Source organism: Odocoileus virginianus, chromosome 1 (genome assembly GCF_023699985.2).
Source record: "Odocoileus virginianus isolate 20LAN1187 ecotype Illinois chromosome 1, Ovbor_1.2, whole genome shotgun sequence".
Taxonomy (NCBI): domain Eukaryota; kingdom Metazoa; phylum Chordata; class Mammalia; order Artiodactyla; family Cervidae; genus Odocoileus; species Odocoileus virginianus.
The window spans coordinates 50,449,649-50,477,632 of NC_069674.1; the positions used below are offsets into that span (position 1 = coordinate 50,449,649).

Here is a 27,984-nt window from a genome sequence, read left to right on the forward strand (position 1 = left end):
CTAGCAAGTTTTTCATTTCAGTTATTATACTTTTCAGTCCTGGTGGCTTAGATGGTAAAGAATTTGCCTGCAAAGAAGGAAGGTCTTGCCTGCGGAAGACCTGAGTTGGGACGGTCCCTTGGAGAAGGAAATGCCAACTCACTCCAGTGTTCTTGCCTGGAGAATCCTATGGACAGAGGAGCTTAGTGGGCTACATACAGTCTGGGATCTCAAAGAGTTAGACATGACTGAGCCGCTAACACAGACATTATACTTATCAGCTCCAGAATTTTTTGTTGGTTTTTATTTGTTCTCTATTGATATTTTGCTCATTTGTCATTTTCTTACCTTTCTGCACACCTTTCTTTATCGAGCATTTCTAAGACAGGCATTTTAAAGGTTTTTTTCCTAGCATATCTGCCATCAGGTCTTTTTCAGGGAGTCTCTGCTGATTTTTTTTTTCCCCTTTGAATGGGCCATACGTTTCCTGTTCATTTGTATAAGTTTTTTTTTTCTTTCTTTTTCTTCCTGAAAACTGAACATTTAAATCTAATGTGGTAACTCTGGAAATCAGATTTTGCCAGGAACAAGTGCACCACTGCCTGCCATGTGGCTGGGAATGGGGGGGAAGGGTAACTGCCTCTGTGCTAAGAGCTGAAATTAACCACAGTGTATTGTCCAAGCCTTCCTTCCCCTGGAAGTTGCAAGCCTTCAGTAGATTGCAGACTTCCAAAATGGTTCCTTCAGACAAATTCCACCCATTCAGTTTTTGTCTAGGTGGGGAGGTAGATTTCCTGAATGCATTCTACTTTGCCATCTTCCCATGGTCTTTTGTCCCTGCTTGTGGTTTTTGGTATTTTGACTGGTATACCCTTAGGGAGAGATCCTAGAAATGGGATTGCAGGATTAGTCAATACACGTGTAATCTAGTTAGATATTCTGAAATTACCCTCTGTAGAGGTTGTACAGTTTAGTACTCCTACTGGCAATGTGTGAAAGTACCTGTTTCTCCACAGCCTGTCCAAGAATGAGTGCCAGTCTTTTGCGTTCTTGCCTGTCTGGGATGAGTAATGATATTTTAGAATAGAGATAAAAAGCCCAAGGAGAGAAAACAGTCTGTACAAAGAATACCTGGATTTTTAATTAAAAAACAGTGAATTAAACACATATGTCTCTCTTCCCTCCTCAGTCCACTAAAATGAGAGTAAAGAAATAAGCAGAACTTCTTAAGAGGAAAGTGCTTCTTACATTCTGACACTGGTTTTCATTTGTTTAAGGGTTGGTTGCTTATCTTTCTTTTTGGTGAGACGTCTGTTTAAAATTTTTGCCCATTTTTCTAACAGGTGTTTGGTTTTGCTCATTTTTAAAGAGTTCTTTGTGTATTAAGGATATTGTCCTTTTGTGATAACGGTTGTAAATATTTCATTAGCCTTTTGAAATTGTTTCTGCTGTGTTTTAACTGCAGTTTTTTGTTGTTGTTGTTGTTGTTGTTTTGTTCTTTGGTATTGCATTATGTTTATGAGAACAAAACCTGAAAAGCTGTTTGGAAGCTTTATATGTAAGACTTGACCTTATCAACAGACAAGGATCTTGATGTTTCATTCTGTGGAATTTCTGATTTAAGAGAAGAAGCTACCAATTTTTTTTGGTAGGGATAGGGAAAAGGAGATTGGTAGGAAGGGCCCTTTTCTGTACATAGATATTTATTTATTCATTCCCTTGTTTTCTTTCCTTCTCCTTGCTGTACCTGGTATCCTCAAGCAGATCTGTTTTGGGTCTTTTTTCGTCCTATGCTGCTGCTGCTAAGTCACTTCAGTCGTGTCCGACTCTGTGCGACCCCATAGACGGCAGCCCACTAGGCCCCCCCGTCCCTGGGATTCTCAAGGCAAGAACACTGGAGTGGGTTGCTGTTTCCTTCTCCAGTGTGTGAAAGTGAAGTCGCTCAGTCGTGTCGGACTCGTAGCGACCCCATGGACTGCAGCCCACCAGGCTCCTCCGTCCATGGGATTGTCCAGGCGAGAGTCCTGGAGTGGTTGCCATTGCCTTCTCCATTTCCCTCCTGTGGTGAACTCTTATTCTTCTGCTATCATTGCGAAGCTGTAGTTGCTTGGCTACATGTCATGGGTTGGAGACTTGGGAATTTCTTCATGGTTAACCTCATCCCTGGCATGGAAAGTTGTTGAAAGTATAGGTTCTTGAGTTTTTTGAAGATTATGTAGTGAGAATTGGCTTCTGCAGACACTTAGTATGTCTTTTCTCAGTCCTGTCAATTCTGCCCATCTGTTCATCTACTGCTGTCTCCTTTCAAGTTCCTTACCTTATTTTGTTACATTTATTCTTGATTTAGTGGGTTTTAGGTGAGGGAGAAACAAACACATCAATTTATTGTATTTAAGTAGAAATACAGTGGCTCTTGGTACATAGAGTTTCTTCCCTTAGGCTCTACTTTGTGGGCAGTTGGATGGCTCTGAGAGGTTCATGGTTGTGCGTTTTTGTTTGGTAATTTAGAGTTCATGTGCCAGTATGCATGTGATTTTGATCAGCAGTTAGAAAATTAAGTAGTTAAAAAATTTTTTTTAATGTCCTGTTTAATTTCAAAAGGGAAGGATGTTTTTGCAATTCTAAGAAAAAGATTGCTAATGGTCCTGGAAATAGGAGTGCTGCTTGAGCGTCTCTTTATATTCTCCCCATTTTATGCATGTTTTGCCACATTGATGCAGTAGCTAGTATTTGTGTCAGAATTGTTTGAGGATTGTAGCTATTTTTGTAGTTTAATTTTAGATTGATCCTCTTTTTTCTTTTTTGGTGGTTTTTAAGAAGTGGGAATTAAATATACCTTTATTCCTTTCTTTTAAAATGTATTTAATACATTGTGAAAAAACTGCTCAGAAACACATATTCCGTTTAGGAAGTTGAGTACGAGGATTACGTACGCACGCCAAAGCCTTTTCCTCTTCAACAGAGCTCTGCGTGAGGTATGACTCTACTTTGACTTGGTTGCAGTGGGTTTCATTCACATCAAGACGCAGGGAGGAGAGTGTCTATAAGAGCACATATACACTAGAAGTAGAAAGCTACCACAATCTGGGTCAACGTTGAGGGACTTTTTTTTTCTTTCCCACCACCCTTACTTCTTGTTTCTCACAGCGCTTCGCTCCTGTCTGCACATCTGCTCTCAGATCTCCATGTGAGCTGTTTTCCTGTGCTTGCTGATAGTTTTTCTCCTGTAAGTTCAGCCTACACATGACCCAGAATAGATACCCCACTGCGGTCTCTTAACTTCATGTGCCCTTTTTGCTTCAGCTGTCTACAGCTGACCCATGACCCTCTTGCTGTTTCTTAGTCACATTTTCAAGAAAAACGAATTGGCTCAGGCCATCTTTTTGTGCCACTTCTGATTAGTTGTTCCTCACCAGGCTATAAATGGACTTTATCAGTTCACTGATTATGCAGGTTGGGGATGTTGGAGGAGAGAGCAGTAAGTAGGTCTACAGGGAAACTGCAAGGACCCATGGATGAACAGTTACCCTTGGTAAGTGAGGGAGCAGGATAGAGCTGAATTCATAACATATTCCCTCCTTCGGTCTGCCAGTTTATTTTTAATAGAGTACTTCTGGCAAGTACTTAGTGCAAATTGAATATTGTAGGAAACTAATGTTTATGTCAAAATGGACTAAGAAATCTGCCATTTGGTGCTGTTTTCTGTTTGCCTTGTGACTTGTGGTATGGCAATAAGTCCAATATAGTAGGAGTCAGGAGCCTTAGATTCTAGACCTGACTTTGCTGTTCCATGAAAGGCTTCACTTTCTTCAACAGATACATTTTTATTTTTTTTTCATTTATTTTTATTAGTTGGAGGCTAATTACTTTACAATATTGTAGTGGGTTTTGTCATACATTGACATGAATCAGCCATGGATACAGATACATTTTTAAAAGGTCAACGTGGAATAGAATAGTTTGTAAGGTACTATCTAGCTATAAAATCTTGCAACTCAAATTGTACTGTACCAAGCTGGGAAAGGTACTGTCAGGAAAGATGGTCAGAATACAAAGCTATTACAACAAAATTGTAAGTTCAGATTAATGAAAAAATAAGAAATGAAAATGATTGGACCCACACATTAGAAAAGGATACGAAAGTTTTGTAGTGAATCAGATTCCCTTCACTGAAATTGAATGGTGTTCATAAACTGATTTAAATCAGATACTATAGTCACAAACTCTTTTCCCAACTTAAGTTGTGTGTAGGTAGTGTATTAATGTGCGTGTAATACTGAAGATTGAAATGCTTTTTCTTCCTTTTTTAAAAAGCAAGGCTGGATATTTAAAATTGTTAAGTAACATGGATTTATTTTATTTTTTAGGATTTAAGTGCCCTGTATGCTCAAAATTTGTACCCTCAGATGAAATGGATTTGCATCTTGTGATGTGTTTAACAAAGCCAAGAATAACCTATAATGGTAAGTCCAGTGCTTTAAAATGATGCTTTAAATTATCATTGTAATTAGATTTCATAAAATGTACTATGAATTTCGTGTTTCAGGTAGAAGTTAAAAGGCCAGGAGGGACTGTCTCTAAGCCCTGAGCTAACTGATACCCTGATTAGGTCTGGTACTTTGGCCGTGTCATTCTTACCTGACCACAATCTCCAGATATTCAAAATCATAGGAGAAATTTTCAGTGTAGTTTTAGTACATTTTGAAGTAGACTTGGGGAAAAAAGAAAGAGTAGTTCATTTGTGACTTCAGATGAATAGAGTGACATAAAGGAAGAATGAGAGCTTTTTTCAAAATTTTATTGATAAAAAAACTTCAAAATCTGTGGAGAAATTTTAGATTTTTCAACTGTAAAATTTGGTTTGAAATAGAATGAGTAAGAAGAGTACCAGTAAACAGTGAAGCCAGTTGAAAGACTGACTCATTGATTAGCAAATGTTTTTTGAGTACCTGTCACCTATGAGGCATATAGTGTTAGAAACTTGGGATATACCAGTAAATAAAACAGATGGATCCTACAGCCTAGAATCAACCAAAGGTGCATCAGTGTAGTAACACTTAGTCAGTAATCTGAGATTTCTCCTCAGATTATAGAAACTTGTAGGAGTACAATTTAATATTGAAATGAACATGTTATTTTGAGTAGCTTTTTTGCAAAGTGGTTTAGGAATGTCTCTCTTGATAAGATAGTGCTTCAGCCCCACTATTGTAGTAGTAATTGAGCACTTTCCCCCATTTTCCAGTGAATAAATAAAAATAGCTTTTAGCATTTTCTTTGAATAGTATATGTACCTGTTGAATATATATAAACTTTTTTGCATTAGGAAATTGAGTTGGCTACTTTGTATAATCTAATTGAAATTTAGTTATTTAAAAGACAGGTTCAAAATTTGAGATAAAATTGATTGGGCTTGTTCCTCATACTTATAATTCTCCTCCATAATTATTTATTACAAGTGTTTTTAAAATGAATATCCTTAAATGTTAAGACTCTTGCCTTGAATTTTAAAAGAAAGTGTATTTCCTTTTACCATATAATATATTTGCACATAATCTTACTATTCTGTTTATTTTTTGTGCAATATATTTGGATATAGTCTTCTTACTTGTTGGTATTTGGCAGTTTTTAATTTCCTGATTGAGCTGTGCCTGGGACATTAAAGTGTTCTAATAGATCACTTATTTGGTGGCTTAAAGAGCAATATATAAGCTTCTGTTTGGGGATACCTTGATCCAAGAATTCAGATTTTAAATATATGAAATTATTCCAGTTTAGACATTAGTAAACTTAATGGGAAAAGTAAAATAAAGTTTCAGCCACTTTTAAGAAGAGGTACCTACTGTAAGGTAGGCAGGCCTGAGAATTTTTAAATTGTTAAATATATATGGGTATCTATAGAAATTCACAAGAAGCGAAAACAGCTTCTTTATAAACATATATGATTCTTGAATTTTTAAAATGTGGACAGTGGTCAACTATGAGTGAAAAGAAGGAAGAACTGTGATTGACTGGTTTAGGTTAGATAGAGGTAGCAGATTGGTAATGTACTCTCCCCTCACAGGCTGTGGGAATTCTAAGGCAAAGGCCTGTAGGGGAAGGAAAAAATGATTCCCTTACCCTTCTGAGTTCTTGACTGAGACCTCGGTAATAAAAGACATATGAATAAGAGGAAAACAAAAGTTTATTAACATGTATACCTCCTGGGTTCATAGAAGGTATTCCTGAGAAAGTGAAAACTCCAGGGTGACTTATAATGTGGGCTTAATAACATGTTCAGCTGCAGACAAAGAAGAAAGTGAGGATGGGGAGGCCAGTTGTGGAGGATTACCAGGAAAATCATGATTAACAAGGTTTGTTACGCAGGTATAAGTTAGTGCCGTCTCCTTCTCTTGTAATCGTCTGTGATTTAGAGCCCTCCTTCTTTTTCTGGAACTGAGGAGACATCCTGGCAAATGAAGAGTTCCTCTGCTCAATCTTATGTAACAGCCTAAATGGGAAAAGAATTTGAAAATCCTTCTTGTTTTGTGTAGTAACTTTAAAATTTAGCATGTATTTATATGAGAATAAGAATATATATAAGAATAAGATGATGGATCAGAAATGGTCATACAAGAAACAGTCTTATCCAGTTACCAAAATTGTATACCTATTTTATGTGGCACTAAATTCAGTTTTATTGCCCTTCTTTTAGCATGTAGCTCAAAAGCAGTACCAGTTTGCAATTAAAATGTTATAAAGAACAATGATACTTAGTACAAAGTGTAATCTTTAAGTTCAGCTTGCTGAGTTCAGATCTCTGTTTTATTACTTAATTCCAGTGTGTAATCTTGGTTTTAATTTTCTCTCCTGTAAACTTAGGACTGGAAATAGCACCTGTCTTCATAGAGTTACTGTGAAAATCATACATATTTTTTTTTGTAGGTTTTGTAGTGAGTGTTAAGTAAACAAGACCTGTTATTACAAAGAAATATTACCTTTAACTTTAAGAGGTAAAGATGTAGTGGATACCATATTTAATGTGTTGACAAATCTAAATTTCTTTTGATATTTTAAAAGCTCATAGTAAGTTAATTCCAAATGAGATGTCTAAAAGTGTCGCATGACAATAATAGTTCTTATAATATATGGAGAAGCAAGGAGATGAGAGGATAATTAGAGCACTGCCTGTTCTCACCTGATGTGATAAATTTACAACTGCAATTCAGTGAAAAATACTTTTCCTGCTTTCTATAAGGAATATGGTGGCCTGCATAGCTGAAATCTGAGGTCTTAATTTGATGATAGGCAGTTTGCTTACTCTTTGAAGAAGCATAAATCCTTTCATATTCAGTACAGAAATAAAATATTGTAAAAAACTAACTATAAATGGATGTGTGTTTCTGTTACCTTTTTTCCTTCTGGCCTATTATAAAAGAAGATATGTAGAATAGAAGTTGAAATTAAAATACATATTTCAATGAGAAGGCAGTTCTGTAGATCTCTAAAGCATAAAGTAGGTTTCAAATTTCTGTTTCTGATTTCTTCAATAAAATTTGAGAAGGAAAATTACATCTTTTTTTTTAATTTATAGATTCTTATTTTGTTTCATGATTTTATAAATCATTGTCTTGCCTTTTTTTGTGTTCTTATCGTATCACTTTTATAATGTTGATTTTTAAAAAATTAATCCAACATTCAAGGTAAGCTTTCCTGAATCATAAGAAACCTGAAGAAACAGAGACAATAAAAAGACTTTTTTTTGGAGTGCAAGAAAACCAAGTAAACCTATAGAACTGTCCTCAGAGGGACCAGTTCCTCTGGTCACAGTTCTTACTTTGGTTAGAATGTAGTATTGGCAAACTCATTTTAAACAAATTTTAATGCAAATTTATACAATGCATTTCTAAATTTGTCTCATTTTTATGTTTCTTCTATATTGGAGCAAAGATATGGATCAGCTCATGTTTATCAACAGTTTTGCCCTTTCAAGATTATTGTATATGTATATAAATTTGTCTGTTATTAATAAGATTTGGAGAGAAATGGAGGATGTACTTAGAAATAACAACTAGGTAGGTATAGTTTGGGGCAACAGAGAATGATAAGAGAATTGTAGGTGAAAAGATAAATTAGGGCTGAATAATGAAGTTTTTAAACAAATTATGTGTAATTATTTGTATTCATGTGCAAAAAATATTTGTAAGGAAAATAATTTCTTTAAAGACCAGTTGGAAGAATGGTATGGTATTTCATGTAGGAAATGGTCAGATGATTGTTAGGTAGAGAAAGAGATAAGGAAAGAATGAATTGAGTTCAGTAATTGCTAGAAATTGGGAAGGAGGAGCCACGGGTGACTTGAGGATTGGCGCTGGAGGACTCAAATTGGAGTAAAAAGATTGTAAGAGTACCTAGCTGCCCTCGATGTTGTTGATCTTTGCAAAACGAGAAAATTGTGAATTTTCTTTTTTTGGATTTTTCCAAAATTGAATATTTTATTGAATATTTTAAGGTAACAAAATAATAAAAATATTCCAGGTAGTCTCACTCTTTTGGTATCTAAATATTTATGATATTTGTGATTTGCTTGATTTCTTCTATATTTTGCTTGATAGACTTTGGGATCTCCAGGCTTCTTGACCTCTCAGTACCTCATGGGTTATTGTTACTTAGGATTCTTTTTATCTTAATCACTTTAATCTGTACTTCTTGGTATTTAGTTCTTAGACTTTTCCTTGTAATGCTTTTTGGTGTGAGAGAGCTTTTTACAGCTGAAAGATCTTTGACACCCAGTACCCAAATTTTGGTTTCTAAATGCCATCCTCATGTAAAAAGAAAACAGGATTCCTTGGAGAAATGTCTGATTCCAGGACTGGAGCAGAGGAAGAAAAACCTGGAGATACTGTATTATTTGAATGCAAGGAAGTGCTGAAAAATCAGAAAAGATGAAGGACACAAGAGGAGCAAACCTGAATGAGCTCCCAGTAAACAATTTGAGCAACAGAATTAGCACAGCATGGAGATGGTGGTTTAGTCATTAAGTCGTGTCTGCCTCTTGTGACCTCATGGACTATACCCCTCCAGGCTCTTGTGTCTATGGATTTTTCCATGCAGTAATACTGGAGTGGGTTGCCATTTCCTTCTCCAGGGGATCTTCCCAACCCAGGGATTGAACTTGGGTTTCCTGCATTGCAGGTGGATTCTTCGACTGATCCACCAGGGAAGCCCTGTAGCATGGTATTGGATCATAACTCAAAGTATAAAATAAATATATCTGGTTCCACCAATCAATCAGTAAATTAATACAGAAAAGTAGAAGTTTAACCTGGATATTAATTCTAAGAGACAGACCATACATTTCTTTTAAAAAATTTTTTTAAAGATTTTTAACATTCTCATTTGTGGTTATTTAAAAAATATTTTTCCAAAAACTTTTAATGGTCCATATGTGCTCTCTGATTTTAAGTATCCCCAAGACACACTAAATGTATAATGGCACATATATAATTTGAAATACCTAATCTTAGTTTATTATTATCATCACAGTAGTGGATGAAAGGGGTTTTTAGGTGGATGAGAGCTACTATTGTAAGCCCCAGCAACAAAAATCTTAACAATTTTCTCTTCCTTAGGGAAAACATGAGTTAATTTTGTTAAGTTTCATATTGTGACATTCTCATAGTGAGGGACTCCTATTGTGAAGTCTTACTTTCTATTTTCAGACATTTTATTATTACATACAGAATACAGATGAGTGACTATAGAATAGCCTGTTATTCATTATTATTCATTAACATAAGACTGAACTGGACTCTACATGTTTTATACTTTATTAAATCTTACTAAGGAAATGTTCACTGTCTTCATCAGTGCTATTTTTTTTAAGATTGTCAGTTTACCCATTAAGGAACATGCTTTGTCTCTACATTTGATTCATTGAGAACCTATACTTCAGTGTTAAACTTATTAAATTTTTGCCTAGTATTTTATAGTTTTGCTGCTGTTATGGATGAGATTTGCATACTGTTTGAATATCAAATTGGTTTTGCTGGTTATAAAGAGAAGCTAGGTTTTAGACAAGTCTTTGGGTTTTCTAGACTTACGACATATCTGCAAATGAAGATAATATTTTCAAGCATTTATGCACATTTGTTGTTTCTTTGTCTTCCTGCATTAGTTTGAAGCTTTAAAATGATGTTGATGATAATGGTGCCAGTGGACATGCCTGTCTGTGTGTCTTTAGTGTTTCACTGTTTCACAGATGCTGGCTAAGAGTTATGGTTAGTCATCTTTATTGTATACATGTCATTCTCATTTCATTCTCTTTTACTAAAGGCAAAAAGCAGCCTAATTTTATTAAATGCTTTGTTCATTTGTTAATAAATTACATTGGTAGATTTTATGTTTCAATTGAATTGTGTTGATTTCTAATATTAACTGAATGTAACTGATCATAGATAATTCTTGTAAAGCAATGTTACCAAGTTTGTGCTAACTAAAGATTATGCTAATAAAATGAGTGGGAAAGCTTTCCATCTTTGCTCTGGAATAATTTGAAAAACCCTGGAAGGACTATTATTTTCATATCAGATATAATTTGACTGTAGAACCATATAGCCCCCCCTTTTTAAAATCTTTGACAGTCCTTATAACTTCCCTGATTATTAGTATATTCATGTTCTTTGACGTCCTCAGTCAATTATGGGAATTTGTATTTTGTTAGAAAATATTTTTCTTCTGAATTTCCTAATTAATTGCCACAGCATTGCATTGCATATATCTTCTTACAAATATTATAATTTTTAATATATTTTTGTTATATTGGCCTTTTCATTCTAATGTTGTATATTTTTGTACTTTTGAACCTTAGGCTAGTTGAAAGAGCCTATATTTAGTTTGTATTTTCAAAAAAGCTTCTTTAGAGTTGTAAATAAAGCTAATAATAAGTACTGTGGACTGGATAAAGCTACTTTCTTTTCAGTTTTTTAATTTTAGTAAAAGTATTTTAGAAATAGAAATATTTTTCTTACAAGAGGCTTCAGTTGTATCTGAGGTTTTAATATGTATCTGAGAAGAAAATGCTCCTTCAGGTTGAAGATAAATTTTTTTATGACAGGAGGAGTGTGTGTGATGGGAAGTCATTCTGATCTTGTTATTAGAGAATGCTGACCATAATAACTATGTTTTTAATAATTATGTGACCACATACATCATTGATCTCTGTAAATCATGAATATGAGAAGCATATATGTTCTCTATAGAGTAAAAAATTTACTTATATTTTTCTTATTAAAACATATGTATGCATATACTTCCAGTAAACCGAGTTTGGTTATATTAATATTCTGTATTCTTGGCTATGTTTGGTTTACATAGTCTGACAGATTTGGAAAGAGTTTATTAGTGTCCCTTCTGTGGCCATAGCTTCATTAATTTTTTTCTGACACTGTTATAAGTTCCTTTTGGTGATAGTTGCCTTGCAGCAATCTTTTTTTGGCTTTATGTATTTCATAGTATGTTGTTTACACAAATATTATGACTTATTTTCCTTTTCCGTTGAATCTTTTTATGTTATAAAGCATACTTCTCTCTATTCTGCTTTCTCTAACGTTAATTGACTTAGGCTTACCAGAAACCATGCAGGGTCTTAGATTTTTACCTTGTTTTTATTGTTCAGTCAGAGTCATGTCCAACTCTTTGTGACTTCCCTGTCCTTCAGTGTCTCCAGGAGTTTGCTTAAATTCCTGTCCATTGAGTTGGTGACGTCATCCAACCATCTCATTCTCTGTAGCCCCCTTCTCCTCCTGCCCTCAATCTTTCCCAGAATCAGGGTCTTTTCCAGTGAGGTGGCTCTTCGTATCAGGTGGCCATAGTATTACAGGTTCAATATCAGTCCTTCCAATGAATATTCAGGGTTGATTTCTTTTAGGATTGACTGGTTTGAACTTCTTGCTGTCCAAGGATCTCTATAAAGAGTCTTCTCCAACACCACAATTTGAAAGCATTAATTCTTCGGTGATCAGTCTTCCTTATGGTCCAACTCTCACATCTGTACATGACTACTGGAAAAACCATAGCTTTGACTATGTGTACTTTTTGTCAGCAAAGTAATGTCTCTGCTTTGTAATATGCTGTCTAGGTTTGTCATAGTTTTTCTTCCAAGGAGTAGGCATCTGTTACTTTCATGGCTGAAGTACACCCTCAACAGTGATTTTGGAGCCCTAGAAAATAAAATCTGTCACTGTTTCCACTTCTCCCCACCTATGTGCCAGGAGGTGATGAGACTGGATGCCATGATGTTCTTTTTTTGAATGTTGTGTTTTAAGCTAGCTTTTCCCGTCTCCCCTTTCACCTTCATCAAGAGATTCTTTAGTTCTTCCTCACTTTCTGCCATTAGAGTGGTATCATCTGCATATCTGAGGTTATTGATATTTCTCCTGGTAATCTTGATTCCAGTTTGTATTTCATCCAGCCCAGGATTTCTCATGATGTACTCTGCATATAAGTTAAATATGCAGGGTGATAGTATACAACCTTGACGTACTCCTTTCCTAATTTTGAACCAGTCTATTGTTCCATGTCTGGTTCTAACTGATGCTTCTTGACCTGCATACAGGTTTCTCAGGAGGCAGGTAAAAATGTGGTCTAGTATTTCCATCTCTTGAAGAATTTTCCACAGCTTGTTGTGATACACAAAGGCTTTAACATAGTGAAGCAGAAGTTGGTCTTTTTTGGCATTCCCTTACTTTTTCTGTGATACAACAGATGTTGACAATTTGATCTCTGGTTCCTCTGCCTTTTGTAAATCCAACTTGTACATCTGGAAGATCTTGGTTCACGTAATGCTGAAACCTAGCTTGAAGGATTTTGAACATAACCTTGCTAGAATGTGAAATGAGCTTTATTGTATGGTAGTTGGAACATTCTTTGGCATTGCCTTTCTTTGGGATTGGAATGAAAACTGACCTTTTCCAGTCCTGTGACCACTGCTGAGTTTTCCAAATTTGCTGACATATTGAGTGCAGCACTTTAACAGCTTAGAATCTTTTAGGATTTGAAATAGCTCAGCTGGAATTCCATCGCTTCTACTAGGTTTGTTTGTAGTAATGCTTCCTAAGGCCCACTTGACTTCACACTCCAGAATATCTGACTTAAGGAGAGTGACCACGCCATTGTGATTATCTGGGTGTGGGTAAACTATAAAAATCCTAACTTTTTTATATAGTTCTTCTGTGTATTCTTTCTGCCTCTTCTTAATGTCTTCTGCTTCTGTTAGGTCCTTGCCATTTCTGTCCTTTATTGTGCCCATCTTTGCATGAAATGTTCCCTTGGTATCTCCAGTTTTCTTTAGTCTTTCTAATTCTATTATATTTCTCTATTTCTTTGCATTGTTCACTTAAGAAGGCTTTCTTATCTCTCTTTAATTTGTCTGAAACTGCATTCAGTTGGGTATATCTTCCCATTTCTCCTTTCCCTTTTTCTCATCTATTTGTAAAGCTCCCTCAGACAACCACTTTGTCTTCCTGTATTTCTTTTTCTTAAGGATAGTTTTGGTCACTGCCTCCTGTATAGTATTATGAACTTTCATCCATAGTTCTTCATGCACTCAGACCTGATCCCTTAAATCTGCTTGTCACTTTCACTGTTTAATCATAAGGGATTAGGTTTAGGTCATACCTGAATGGCCTAGTGGTTTTCCTTACTTTCTTCAATTTGAGTCTGAATTTGGCAATAAGGAACTCATGATCTGAGCCACAGTCAGCTCCAGGTTTTGTTTTTGCTGACTGTATGGAGCTTCTCCATCAGTCTAATTTCCATATTGACCATCTGATGTCCATGTGTTGTTAGATGATGTTCGCTATGACCAGTGCATTGCTTGGCAAAACTCTGTTAGACTTTGCTCGTCTTCATTTTGTACTTCAAGGCCAAACGTGCCTGTTAACTCCATGTATCTCTTGACTTACTACTTTTGCATTCCAATCCACTATGATGAAAAGGACATCTTCTTTTTTGGTGTTAGTTCTAAAAGTTCTTGTAGGTCTTCATAGAACTGTTCTGCTTCAGCTTTTTCGGCATTAGTGGTTGGGGCATAGACTTGGATTACTATGATGTTGAAAAGTTTGTTTTGGAAATGAGCTGAGATCATTCTGTTGTTCTTAGATTTCACTCAAGGACTGTATTTTGTACTTTTTTTTTTTTTTTTTTTTACTGAGAGCTACTCCATTTCTTCCATATAATTTTTGTCCACAATAGTAGATATAATGGTCATCTGAATTAAATTTGCCCATTCCTGTCCATTTTAATTCATGGATTCCTGAAGTGTCGATGTTCACTCTTTCCATCCCCTGCTTGACCACATCCAATTTACCTTGATTCATGGACCTAATATTCCAGGGTCCTATGCACAGTCACAGAAAGCTTGCCAAAATGATCACATGGATCGCAGTCTTGTGTAACTCAGTGAAACTATGAGCCATACCATGCAGGGCCACCTAGGATGCACAGGTCATGGTGGAGAGTTCTGACAAAATGTGGTCCCCTGGAGTAGGGAATGGCAAACCACGTCAGTATTCTTGCCTCAAGAACCCCATAAACGGTATGGAAAGGCAAAAGATTTGACACTGGAGGATGAGTCCCCCAGGTCAGTAGATGTCCAATATGTTATTGGGAAAAAAGTGGAGAAATAGCTCCAGAAAGAATGAAGAGACGAGGCCAAAGTGGAAGTGATGCTCAGTTGTGGACGTGTCTGGTGGTGAAAGTGAAGTCCAGTGCTGTAAAGATCAGTGTTTCTTATACATTTATATTTCCGATAATACTTCTAGTACTTTAATGCTGGAGTGTACTTGCTAGTATATGAGATATTGCAGAAGTTGTTATTTTAAAAAATTTGTTCAAATGCTCTGTATTTTGGGTGAATACCTTCTTTGATCAAAAGTTATTGAGTGTTTTAAAATTCTCACGTTAGGGGCTTTTTCCCTGTAGTTTTGTTATTTGTTTTCTAGTTTTACTATATTGTGATCAGAGGATATTATCTTCACTGTTTGTTTGTTTTAGTTTATTAAGATTTTCTTTTTGTTTAATATGTAGTCATTTGGGGCAAGTGTTTTGTATTTGTATTCAGTTTGAAAGGTCTTTTATATCCATCTTTTTTCTTACTCTCTTTGTCATGGACTGAGGTGAGTTAAAGTCCGATACTGCTGGTATTGCTATTTTCGTCTGTTTGTCTGCGCTTTTACGCCTTGGGAATGCTGGTGCTGCGTCTGCCACGCCTGACTGTAATTGGTGTGCCATTCACCTTTTACTGCTCTAATGGTCCTTGGTCTCGCCTCACGCTTCTCTCATACTCAGCCTTGTCTGAGGTTAAGATTGTGATTCTGTATTTCTTTTAGTTTGTATTTGCCTGATAAATGTTTTCTTGCCCTATTACTTTCACCTTTTGTCTTTTTGTTTTGAATATGCTTCTTGTATACAGTGCAGGGTTAATTTCAGTCAGGATCCAATCTTTCCTTTTATTGTGTTGGTTTATTTCATTTACATGTATTAATAGGCTAGTTTTAGTTCTGTCGTTATAATTTTATTTACTCTGTTTTTCTGGCTCTTTAAAAATGTTCTACCAAATGGCCAGTTTTCCTTTGTTTCATATGCTTTTCTTTTACTTAGGAAGAACCATTGTTCTTTTTTTAGAGATTACTTTCATAAATACAATTGTATAGTATTTTTTAGATATTTTTAGACACTTTTTTTTTATGAGCAATGATGAAATTAAATATATTTCCTTTCTCCTTTCTTAGCTCCATATCCCAATTTTATCTCTTTACATTAATATATTTATACTTCTGTTATTTGCCTTGTCAACTTCAAATGATACTTTTTTGTACCCAATTATTAGACAGTAATTAACGTTTAATTTTTAGGTATATAATTTGTATGTCATAATCCCACTTTTGTTTTAATCTTGTAGTTAAGTAGATTCACTTCTAACTGCCAGTCCTTCTGCTTAAGCTTTTCCAGGCATGTCTTGATTAGTTGAGGTTTATCATCATATAAATCCTTTGAGAAGAGTCATGGGAAACAGTTCACTAGACTTCTTGTTTAACATTGCTTATCTGTGTTGTTTTTGAGTAACAGTTCAACTGGATATAAAATCTTTGGGTTACGCTTCCTTTACTTGAGGATATTATAAACATTCTTCTAGCCTTGTAGTGTAAGGTGCTACTCTGGAGAAGTCCAAGACCAACCTGATTTCACCTCTTTCTTAGAGTTGACATTCTTTTTACCAAGGTTCATAAAGAATTCCACTTTTTATGACAAAAATACAGTAGAGTATATATTAAATAGCATTGATTTTTCATGATTAGTTTTTTCTAGGATTCAGTATGCCCTTAAGTATATAGATCCAGGTCTAGTTTTGTTTCTGTGGTGTTTTCTTGAATTTTATTTTTTACTGTAGGTATGTGATGGGATCTCCTTTTTTTTGTCTTTCATAGTTAATTATTAAAGCTTTTTTCATCTTCTGTAATTATTAAAGCTTTTTTCATTTCCAGTTTATTCTCACTTTTGACCCCTTGTGTTCCTGTGATATCAGGAATGTCGTTTCTTTCTTGTGCTCCATTTTTTTCTAGTTTCAACATCTTTTTGTAATAGGTTTTTTCCCTCTTTTTCATTTTCATTCCTCAACTGTTATATCTTGACATGTGTTCTAGGACAGTTGCTTCCCTATCTTTCCCTGTTTTTTTTTTTAATTCATGGTAAATAAGTTGATTTTTTTGAAGCTAGATAAATATTATATGATGTACCATTTAGCACACATATGTTTACAGTATAGCTGGTGGTTCTTCCTAGTCTTCTCTGGATTGGTCGAGTTCCTTCCCTTTCTTCCAAATTAGTTCAGAACTTTCACTATAAATCTTTCATTCTTTGTTGGTTACCTTACTTTAATATATATGTATGTTTAAACATATACTTGTTTTATTCTGTCAAAATTAGGAGTTTTCTTTGTGCTCATCCACCTAATATATTATTCTTGCTCACTTTCCTGTCTCTACTCACCTTCCCCTCTATCTCCAACTCTTGGATATTATGAAATAATTTTGACTTTACATCCTATATTACATATTAAATTTGCCCTGGCAGGATCTTGCTATTGTTTCAAAAATCCTTTGTTATGTTGCAGTTTCAATCACAGTGTTATCTATTTAAATTTTACTTATACATATTTCACTGCTCGCTACTGTTTTTTGTACTCTTTAATTTTCTCTATTTGTATATTGAGGGTTTTCTTCTTATTTTAATTTTCTTTTTCATTAAAAGCATTTTTGTGAATAATTTCCATAGACGTTCATGGATGATATACTTAGTGAGCTGTTGGGTTCCCAGGTGTTTCTTGTTTGCTCTCATGTATGATTACTATCTTAGCTAAATATAGGATATTTTCATTGTTTTCCCCTTTAAGTTTGTAAAATTGTGGTCTTATTCCCAGTATTACAGATGTGAGGTCTTGCTGGGTCTCGTTCTTTCATCTTAATTTGCCTGTTCTTTCCATTTGGAAGCTTACAGATTAATTTCTAGTTTTGAAGGTTGAAAATTCTCTTTCTGTTCCCAGGATGCATTTATCTAAGTGTTTTTTCACTCTACTCCCATCTCTAATTGAGACTTTATAAGACTTTTCAGTCTAGAAATGCAGATTTTTAGTCGGCTCGGGGATTATTTTTTTCTAGTATTTCTTTGATTATTATTTCTTTCTCTGTTCCTTTTTCTCTTCTGTGATTCCTGTAATTTCAATATAAGAGCTCCTGGATTTATCCTCTGTTTCTTATGTCTTTGTTAATGATTTTTGTTTTTTATTTTCATGATATTTATTCTAGACTACTGACTTAGTTTTCTGCATTGACCTTCCTTTTCCCTTCCTCTGAAGTATTAATGCTTCTAGGAATTTCTACTTGTAAAGTCATCATCTCCCTTACTTCGATTTATTCGTTTATTCTGATTTTATGAGAAGTGTCTATTTCATTTTTTTAGCTTGGTTCACCTTCATTCACATTGTTGTGTGTACTTAGTTTCTGAATTTTCTCTGTTGTATAATGTTAGCACAGATACAGATCACACTTATTTGTTTCTCAAATAGAAGAGGATAGAATGCAAGATACTCTTCTCTTGTGAATCTTGTGGTCATAAGCTTGGTGCACACTAGCCCTTTTTGTTTAAAACTGTGAGGGAAAAAGTTTCCCTGTTCTTGAGTGCAGAGAGAGTTCTATCCTCAGCCCAACTCAGTAGCTTCTTTCTTTGAGTAGTACTTTCACCATCAGAGCAGCCTTCTCCCCTTGTTCTAATGGGATTCACTCAGGTACTGAAGTTGCCTTGGGCAACTAAAGGATTGGTGAAATTTGAACAGAAAGAAAGAAACCTCTTTCAGTATCAGTGTGTTTCCCCTCTCCTTAAAACAATTCTGTGAAGAAAGCATTTTACATTTGCCCTTTCTTGATTTTCATGAGGTTTCATTACATGAATTTCCAGATGAATCTAGATTTAGTTTCTCCAGGGTTTTTCTCACAGGGCTTTTTTGTTTTTTTAAAAGTAATTTAGTTGCAAAATTTAGTCATTTAGTAGTAGAGTATAAGGGGATCCAGAAAGAACTCTGAGTTGTTAGTATTGCCTGACTGTTATTGTGAGAAATACCTGTTCTCACCTTCCTTTTTCCTCCAGGTACGTGTGAGTTTCACACTTTGCTTTATTATCTTGGTGGAGTGGACATTTAAAATCTCTCTCCTGTGTATGCATAGTACTTAATAACTCTCTACCCATAATTTTAATCAACTTATTATTATTTATTGGTGAACTCTGCATATATTAGTGCTTTCTGGTTGATTGGCTGATAGGAACCACTTGGATAAAGAAGTCAGTACCCTTAAAAAAAAAAAAAAAAAGTCTGAGCTCGGCTGAGTCACCAGACAGCAAACTAAGTGCCCAAGTCACCGAAACTCCAGCCCTCTGACTGTGGTTTCTCTCTCCAGTGGTTCATTTGCCTCTTGGTGCTTTCTTTAGTCTTCTGAGCTCTTCTGTTTCTTAGCTGTTCAAAAAACATTTTTCAAGCAGTAACTGTGCAAAACACCATGCTACGTGCTGGAGTAAGCAGAATCTACAAGGTTCCCTTCCTCATGGAATTATATTATTGTTTCTTAAATACAGAGATTGCAAAGTATTGGCCACATCTGGCTCAGACTCTGTTTTTGTTTGTTTGTATCAAAAATGTTCAGCCAATGGAAAAATAAAAAAACCAAGGAACTTCCCTGGCAGTCTAATGGTTAAGACTCCACCTTCTAATTCCTTCCTCCTCATAGACTCAGGAGGAAGCAGAAGGGAAGGAGCATCACACTCCAGCTTCAGTTAATAAAAGCAGTACATACACATACACATTGTAACACTCATTTTCAAATTCATTCTAACAGAATGATAGATAAACTCCTACGTCATAAATCGATAATAGTTCTGACATAATATGTTTGTTATATGCCATTTGAGGTGACATTTTTCAGTTTCAATATGATAGTAAATGGAATTTTGTTTAATTTAGCCAATATTTAGAGTTAAGCATTTTTACATTAGCTCTTCAGTTTTTAATTATCAATATTAAAGAGTGTGTGAGATATAACTATTAAGACTTAAAATTTATTTGAAGAAAACGAAGTTAAAATAATTTTGTGTGTTGTCCAAAGTTCAGGTCTTCCGTTTACGTTCTCATTAGATCTCCATAATACTCTTAAGAGATGGGTCTAGCAGGTTTCATCATTTCTTTGAATTGGAGATAACAAGCTCAGAGGACCAGTCCCTTCTCACTAGTCCTATAGCTAGTATTCAAAACATAGCTGCTCCTTGCCAGGTATAATTCTAGACATTTAACAGGTATTTTAAAAATTCTTACCACTGCCCTGTGAAGTGGGTGGTGTTGTCCCCATTATGTACCTAGATCTGTTGCAGCGTTGGAATTTTATTTTATTCCTACCACTGCCCTGTGAAGTAGGTATTGTTATCCCCATTATTCCTAGATCCATTGCAGAGTTGGGATTTGAACCTAGAACTGTCTATAACATTTTTTTAAAAATTTGCTACATTGTTTGACTTTTGTTATTGCCATTAAAGCCTACTTTATAATTGAATACATTAATATAATTTGAAAGTATACAATCATAAGTCTGAAAATCAGCTTTTTTTTTGGGGGACTGTATGTTTTTCTCTTTGCATTGATTCAAAGCAAAAACAAACTTGAAACTTTAGTTCAAAGTGTATATTATTCTATTTTTATATATTCAGCAGTTTTTTTTTCTTTTCTGTGTTTTTTCCCCCCTTTTTAATGTGAACAACTCATTTATATGATCTGAAGAGAAACCAGGGTATTAATGTGGACAACTCATTTAAGTAAACATTTATTTAGAGGTAGCAAATCAGCGATTTGTGATAGGGAGAGAGTAAAGGAAAGTCATCTTAATTTGATATGTGAAGATTGGGAAGTAATTTGGTAATTTAGAAATATCTTAGATGACTTGTAAAACTTCTTATAGCTTATTAGGTGTCTGGTTTTATAGAATACTTAATCCTGAGCTTTTTCTTAGGCAAGTTAGAAACAAAAATGCCCAAGAAAACTGAATCTATAAGTATTTAGTTAGTGTTGTTTTTGTCTATTTCACTTTTTAGAGTATATAGTTTGGGTTCTGTTTTATTTTGCTAATATATTGTTGGAGAAGGATCCAAATGTCCATTTTCAGAAAGTCCCAAGACTATACATTTTTCCAAGTCATCAGAAGAGTTGCAGATTCTGTCTCTTGAAGAATAGTCTTAATTTTAAAGTAAGTTTCTAACAATGCAAATGAAAAGCGACTAGGTGTTTAGTCATTTCTCAATTATTTTTAAAGAAGGCATTTATGCAGTAAATGTCAATGGCATCTAGGCAGAGGAAGCCAGCAATTGTTCCTTGAACCAGAAAAATAAATTTCTAAAAAGGATAAAAGTTGACCCTGACCACAAATTTTGAGTTTTAGGCAGTTTAGTGAAGGTTACCCATGTTTTTAGTGATATATTAATTTTACACTGAAAATGACTGTTTCCCTTTATGGCATTTGAATACAGTAACAGCTCATGGATCTATAATCTAGAATGTTAATGTTAACGTCTTCAAACTCCATTAGATATTACTTTATATCTGAAAGTACTTATTAATAAACCCTGTGAGCCCCAGTCTTTCATTCTTTGAGTAATTGCTTCTTACTAATGTTGTGAATTTTTTTAATTCTTGATTTTTCTAGGGATTATTTCACATTTCAGCTGCTTTTGTTTTCTACTGCTATCATTGAGGGTTCAAGAACAAAAAATAAGTCTTCAGGTAAAATGCCTGATCCATAATAGTGCTTGGCATTGTATTTTGCTGAAAAGATCATATATACCTTTGGATGCTTGATCTGAAAATAAAGTTGTGATGATTATGACTTTTTCGCATGGAGTTTTGTTGGCTGGCTCTAACAAATTTAGTCTTATTTGTTGTTTTTTCTCCCCCTCCCCCAAAGGATTTTGGCTGTGTGCTTTTTTTCATGTTGTCTTGATCTGCAATAACTATATGGATATGTGCTTGTACTTGCTACATATTTTAATTTTGCATATTTGGCTGCTTGAATTTTAAGTAATTTCTTTGGGCAATGCAAATTAAGAGCTTGAGGCTGTAAGTAAAATAACAATTACAGAAATTTTTAGTTTTATAAATGTATGTTCCTTATCTACTATATTTAAATATATAGGTTTCATATTTTGCACTGGCCACATTTAAAGTCCTATTTTCAGGCCATATGTGGCTAGTAGCTACTGTTTTGGACAGCATAGATAAAAGACTATTTCTGTCATCATAGAAAGTTATGTTGGACAGAGCTGTTCTTCTATTCTGTAAAGAAAGTAAAGTGTGAGCTCATTTCTGATAACAGTTTTTATGGCAATTTATTAATTCCAGAAGATAAAGCATATGATCAGTCTTGAGCATGCTTCCTCTAATCTAAATAGGTAGCCACACTAATCTTTAGTACTTCAAACCTAAAGTTGTCTAAAATAGTTTCCTTCTGTATTTATACTCTTAAAGTGAAATTGTTTCTTGTACCAAAATTAATGAAGTTGTAAAAAGGCCAAAAAGCCTAAATTTGAATCCTGACTTCAGGACTTACTAGCTTAGTAGCTTCTGGTAAATTAATTTATTTGAGCCTTATCTGTAAAATGGAGGTAATTTTAGTTATGTAATAGGATTAATAAAAGACTTAAATATGTCTAAAAGCATGTAATAAAGTGGGCATTTATAGTACTTTCAAATATAGAATGAAACCAAGACATTTAAAAATTAATTAGGCAATATTGTTTGTATGGAGTTGTTCCCAGCCTGGAGTTATAAAAGGTCTCTAGAAATGACTAGGTCTAGAGTATCTGGTAGGAAGTGTCTGTTGGCCATGGGATTATTTATGACATTTTATAAAATTGAAACAACTAGGATACCAGAATGGGGAGAAAAAGAAAAATGACCAACTTTGGTTTTGGAGAAGTCCATTAGGTTTTTTCTGATAATATTTTATACAGTGTTTTTATAGCTTAAAATTTTTATATAAGATTCTTTAAAGCTTCATCTCTATAATATTTTGGATATCCAAAAGGAAACTCAAAGTTGACCAACATTTTGGAGGTTATGTACCTAATAGTGAGAATAGAAATTCATATTACTTGCAACTTTAAGTCTTAAGGTTCTTTCTACTTCAACATGGTGTTTCCTTGATAGCAGTTGTTTTTCTGAAGCAGTTGTGCATTTCAAAATCTCTAGGGATGGGGCCCAGATATATATAATCCTTTTTTTGTTCCCCTGTGTTGAGACAGAACACAAACCCAAGTAATTTTGGTGCCCACTTCTTGATAAAATCACTGCTGTCTTCCCAGTTTAATTCTTCTTTTCCTGTATCAGCATTTCTAAATTAATGCTTGGACCATGTGAATAGATCAAAGAATTTGACTGATAAGCAGTACACTGACTCTAGATGTTAGGTTGGACATTGACAGCACTTTTGAAAAAGCAACATAAATTTAGTTTCATGTTCACAATCTTGAATATCTCTCCCCTGATCAATGCTTTGAGGAAAGGGATTACACAAGCAAACCATGGTAGTTAAGTCTGTGTTTCCCTTCTCTGCTTTTCTCATTTTAATTTTGGTTGGTTAGTCGTCTGCCAAAACGACTAAGATATTCTAGTAAGATATTCTAGTCCTAAAACAGATTCCTTATTTTTTGAGATGGTTTTTTCATGAATGTTTTGACTGGTTAAAGACTTTTAATAATCTTTTCCCAGCTTTCTTAAAGGCACTTCAGTCTCCTGGACTTAGTAGTATTTCTAGGCTCTCGTTAACTCTGCATGTATCTCATTGCTAAGCTGAAAAATTCTCTTTTAATGAAAATAGAATGTCATAATCGGGTAGGAGAGGGGAATACTGTAGAAAACCTTCAGACATTGCATCATGAATTTTCAAAAATAAAAAATGGCTTCAAATATATAAAGACAGATTCTATTGGAAATGAGTCTTTCAAATGTGAAAATTAAGTATTTGTTACTTGAGGCAATAACTGTGAGGTTTTGCAGTGAGAGTGAACTCAGTGACTTATCAAAATGCAGTTGAGCAGTGGCTGTAGTATGTTAACACCTTTTAATTTTCTGAGCAGGTATTATTTCATTAGAAGCCATTTACATTGGATATTGGGCTGCTTCTGCATTGAAATTAATGTGTTTGTTATGTTCTTGTATGTACAGGTATACCTTTTTTAACACAGAGAATACAGTTCTGCATATTTTTTATTACTTGGGCTTAGAGACCTTCTGATTAAAATGACTGATGTTAATATGTCATTCTAGATTAAAGTAAAAAGATTTTTTTAACTTAGTAACTGCAAAGCATGTCATCATATTCTTAAAATATGTATTATTCGTCAGTTATATGAATATTGGATTTGTCTTTGCTGTACTATAAATTTTCTTGTAAGCAGGATAGCCAAGGCCTTTTAAGATACTAAAATTTTCCCAACTCAAAGATTTTTAACACCTGTTGCAATTAGAGTTGGTAGTCATAGGTCCACATAAAAGTATTGTAAGACATTTATATTTGTGTGAACAATGAATTCGGAAGCTTGCAGCTAGTGGATTTCTACTTATTTTTATTTGGTGCTAAGAATATGTTACAGAGATTTAAACGGAAAATGGCAATACATTTTATTTTTTAAAAGCTGGTCTAATTTATGTTAATTGAGTTTTTGGTTCATTTATACTTAAATCTAGACGTGTTGTTAATGTATTCTAGAAGGTAGAAAATTTTACACCCTAGTCCATCAAATCTAAGGCATACTTTTTAAAATTTGTAAAGTTCTGAAAAAGATGTATCTTAAAATTGATTTATGTCACAGTTTAGTGGGAGCATTTTTTACTCAGTGAAATATAAAACCCATTTTATATAATGTCATATAAGACATTTTATATAATGTCTTAGGCTTGATAAAAGGAAATGGTTAATTTTTTGTAGTTAGTTGTGAGACGTAGATTCATTTTACGATGTGGTTATCCCTATGGTGGTGGAAAAAAATCTTAAGTGGTGAGAATATACATTCATTTGGAATTATACAATTGTACAATGATCTTCTAGCGTTTCCTTCAGACCTTTTTCTCTTTGTTTTCATTGCTGTCACCCTCATATCAAATGGCAAAACTAAAAAACTTAGTAACAAGTTTGATATTCTTTTACTCAAGGGAAAACAGTCTGTAGACTGGGGTCTACAATGCCTAGCAAGCACCTCCTCAGGGAATTTAGGGTAAGAGTAACTTTTATGGGGTCTTACTCTAAGAGGCACTGCAGGAACAGAATGTGATTGGCTGGAAAGATGGGTGTTTCCTTATAAAACTAGAAGGTCGTATTTTCTAGGACAAAGTAGGCTAGCTAAAGCTGAATTGGACAACTGGTTGATGTTGGGTTTCTTGAGAGTGAGGTAGTTTCTGTAGTGCAGGCTGACTTAATGTATAGGTTTGTGATGTCGTCTGAGCCACTGGGATGACTTTTGTGCGTTCCAGTATAGCAGTTAACACTAGTTGGGTGCTTTACATTAAACTGGTTCCCTGTTTGTGGAAGGCTATTCAGAACAATAAAGGAAAAACAGAGATCAAGAAGAAGAGAAAAGAATTGGGGTTGCAGTTGAGGACAGGGTAGTGGTTAGGACTTTCAGGATCAAGAAAGAAAATTGAGAAGACTCTTGTTCAGTTGCCACGTTGTGTCTGACTCTTAGAAACCCCATGACCTGTAGCATACCAGGCTCCTCTGTCCTCCACTGTCTCCCAGAGTTTGCACACATTCGTGTCTATTGAGTCAGTGATGCCATCCAACCATCTCATCCTCTGCCACCCCTTTCTCCTTTTGCCTTCAGTCTTTCCCAGCATCAGGGTTTTTTTCCAGTGAGTCAACTCTCACATCAGGTGGCTGAAGTATTGGAGCTTCAGTATCAGTCCTTCCAGTGAATATTCAGGACTGATTTCCTTTAGGATGGACTGGTTGGATCTCCTTGCAGTCCAAGGAACTTTCAAGAGTCTTCTCCAGCACCACAGTTCAGAAGCATCAATTCTTCAGTGCTTAGCCTTCTTTATGGTCCAACTGTCAAATCTGTGCATGACTACTGGAAAAGCCATAGCTTTGATTGTATGGACCTTAGTTGGCAAAGTGATGTCTCTGCTCTGTAATACACTGTCTAGTTTTGTCATAACTTTGGGCTTCTCTGGCTCAGATGGTAAAGAGTCTGCCTGCAGTGCAGGAGACCTGACTTCGATCCCTGAGTTGGGAAGATCTCCTGGAGAAGGAAATGGCAACCCACTCCAGTTTTCTTGCCTGGAGAATCCCCTGGCAGAGAAGCCTAGCGGGCTACAGTCCATGGGGTCACAAAAGAGTCAGTCAGGACTGAGCAACTAACACTTTCACTTTTCTTCCAAAGAGCAAACATCTTTTATTTTCATGACTGCAGTCACCATTGGCAGTGATTTTAGAACCCAAGAAAATAAAATCTGTCACTGCTTCCACTTTTTCCCCTTTCATTTGCCATGGAGTGATAGGAACAGATGCCATGGTTTTAGTTCTTTTGGTGTTGAGTTTTAAGCCCGCTTTTTCACTCTTCTCTTTCACCTTCAAGAGGCTCTTTATTTCCTCTTCACTTTCTGCCATTAGAGTGATATCATGTGCATATCTGAGGTTGTTGATATTTCTCCCACAGTCTTGATCCCAGCTTGTGCTTTATTCAGCCTGGCATCTTGCATGATGTACTCTGCATGTGTTAAAATAGGCAGGGTGATAGCATACAGCCTTGACATAGTCCTTTCCCAATTTTGAACCAGTGAGTTGTTCCGTAACGATTCTGACTGTTGCTTCTTGACCTACACACAGATTTCTCCAGAGACAGGTAAGGTGGACTGGTATTCCCGTCTTTTTAAGAATTATGTGCAGTTTTTGTGATCCACACAGTCAAAAGCTTTAGCATAGTCAGTGAAGCAGAAGTAAATGTTTTTCTGGAACTCCTGAATATCTGGAAGTTCTCGGTTCATATACTGCTGAAGCCTAGCTTGAAGGATTTGGAGCATAACCTTGCTTTCGTATGAAATGAGCTAAATTGCATGGTAGTTTGAACAGTCTTTGGCCTTGGAATGTAAACTGACACTTTCCCAGCCCTGTGGCCACCGCTGAGTTTTCCAAATTTGCTGACATATTGAATGCAGCACTTTCACAGCATCATCTTTTAGGATTTTAAATAGCTCAACTGGAATTCTGTCACCTCCACTAAATTTGTTTGTAGTAGTGCTTCCTAAAGGCTCACTTGATGTCACACTCCAGTATGTCCAGCTCTAGGTGAGTGACCACACCATCGTAGTTATTCAGGTCATTAAGACCTTTTTTATATAGTTCTTCTCTGTATTCTTGCCACCTCTTCTTAAATCTCTTAGGTCCCTGCATCTGTTAGGTCCTTGCCATTTCTGTCCATTGCCTGAAATATTCCCTTGTTATCACCAGTTTTCTTGAAGAGATCTCTTGATCTCTTTCCCATTCTATTATTTTCTTCTGTTTCTTTGCATTGTTCATGTAAGGAGGCCTTCTTATCTCTCCTTGCTATTGTCTGAAACTCTGCATTCAGTTGGGTATATCTTTCCCTTTCTCCCTTACTTTTCACTTTTCTTCTTTCCTAAGCTGTTTGTAAAGTCTCCTCAGACAACCATTTTGCCTTCTTGCATTTCTTTTTCTTTGGGATGGTTTTGGTCACCCCCTTCTGTACAGTGTTACAAACCTCTGTCCATAGTTCTTCAGTCACTGTCTACCGGATCTAATCCCTTGAATCTGTTTGTCACTTCCACTGTATAATCATAAGGGATTTGATGTTTGTCATATTTGAATGACTGGTTTTCCCACTTTCTTCAATTTAAGTCTGAATTTTGCAATAAGAAGCTCATGATCTGAGCCACGGTCAGCTTCATCTTGTTTTAGCTGACTGTAAAGTGCTTTTCCATCTTTGACTGCAAAGAACATAGTCTGATTTCGGTATTGACACATCAGTGATGTCCATGTGTAGAATCATCTCTTCTGTTGTTGAAGAAGGGTATTTGTCATGACCAGCATGTTCTCTTGACAAAACTGTTAGTCTTTGTGTGGTTTCGTTTTGTCCTCCAAGGTCAAACATGCCTGTTGTTCTGTATTTCTCTTGACTTAATATATTTGCATTCCAATCCCTGATGGTGAAAAGGACATCTTTTTTGAGTGTTAGTTCCAGAGGGTGGTGTGTAGGTCTTTATAGGTGGGTGTTAATAAGCATTTTTCCATTTACCCAGTTCCACTTGCCGAAAACTTTTTCTGGTTCAATCTTTGATGTAATGTATTAGCTTGTGAGATACCCAGTAGTTAGCTAAAATTGCCTCTGTCATATTCACTAAATTCTGAGAGCATATACCTTCTTACC

The 27,984-nt window shown here is 35.3% G+C and overlaps 1 protein-coding gene across 2 annotated transcripts in view; it reads left to right on the plus strand.

Moving 5' to 3' along the window:
• ZNRF2 (zinc and ring finger 2) overlaps nt 1-27,984 on the plus strand; it is a 101,325-nt gene that overhangs the window by 46,649 nt on the left and 26,692 nt on the right. Inside the window, exons 2-3 of one of the 2 annotated variants that reach the window (XM_070468075.1) lie at nt 4,347-4,442; nt 21,252-21,418. In XM_070468075.1, coding sequence (XP_070324176.1) covers nt 4,347-4,442; nt 21,252-21,403 — 248 coding nt within the window. In that variant the 3' untranslated portion in view covers nt 21,404-21,418. Of the gene's footprint in view, nt 1-4,346; nt 4,443-21,251; nt 21,419-27,984 lie in introns of those variants that run through there. The other variant, XM_070468081.1, reaches the window with a different exon arrangement.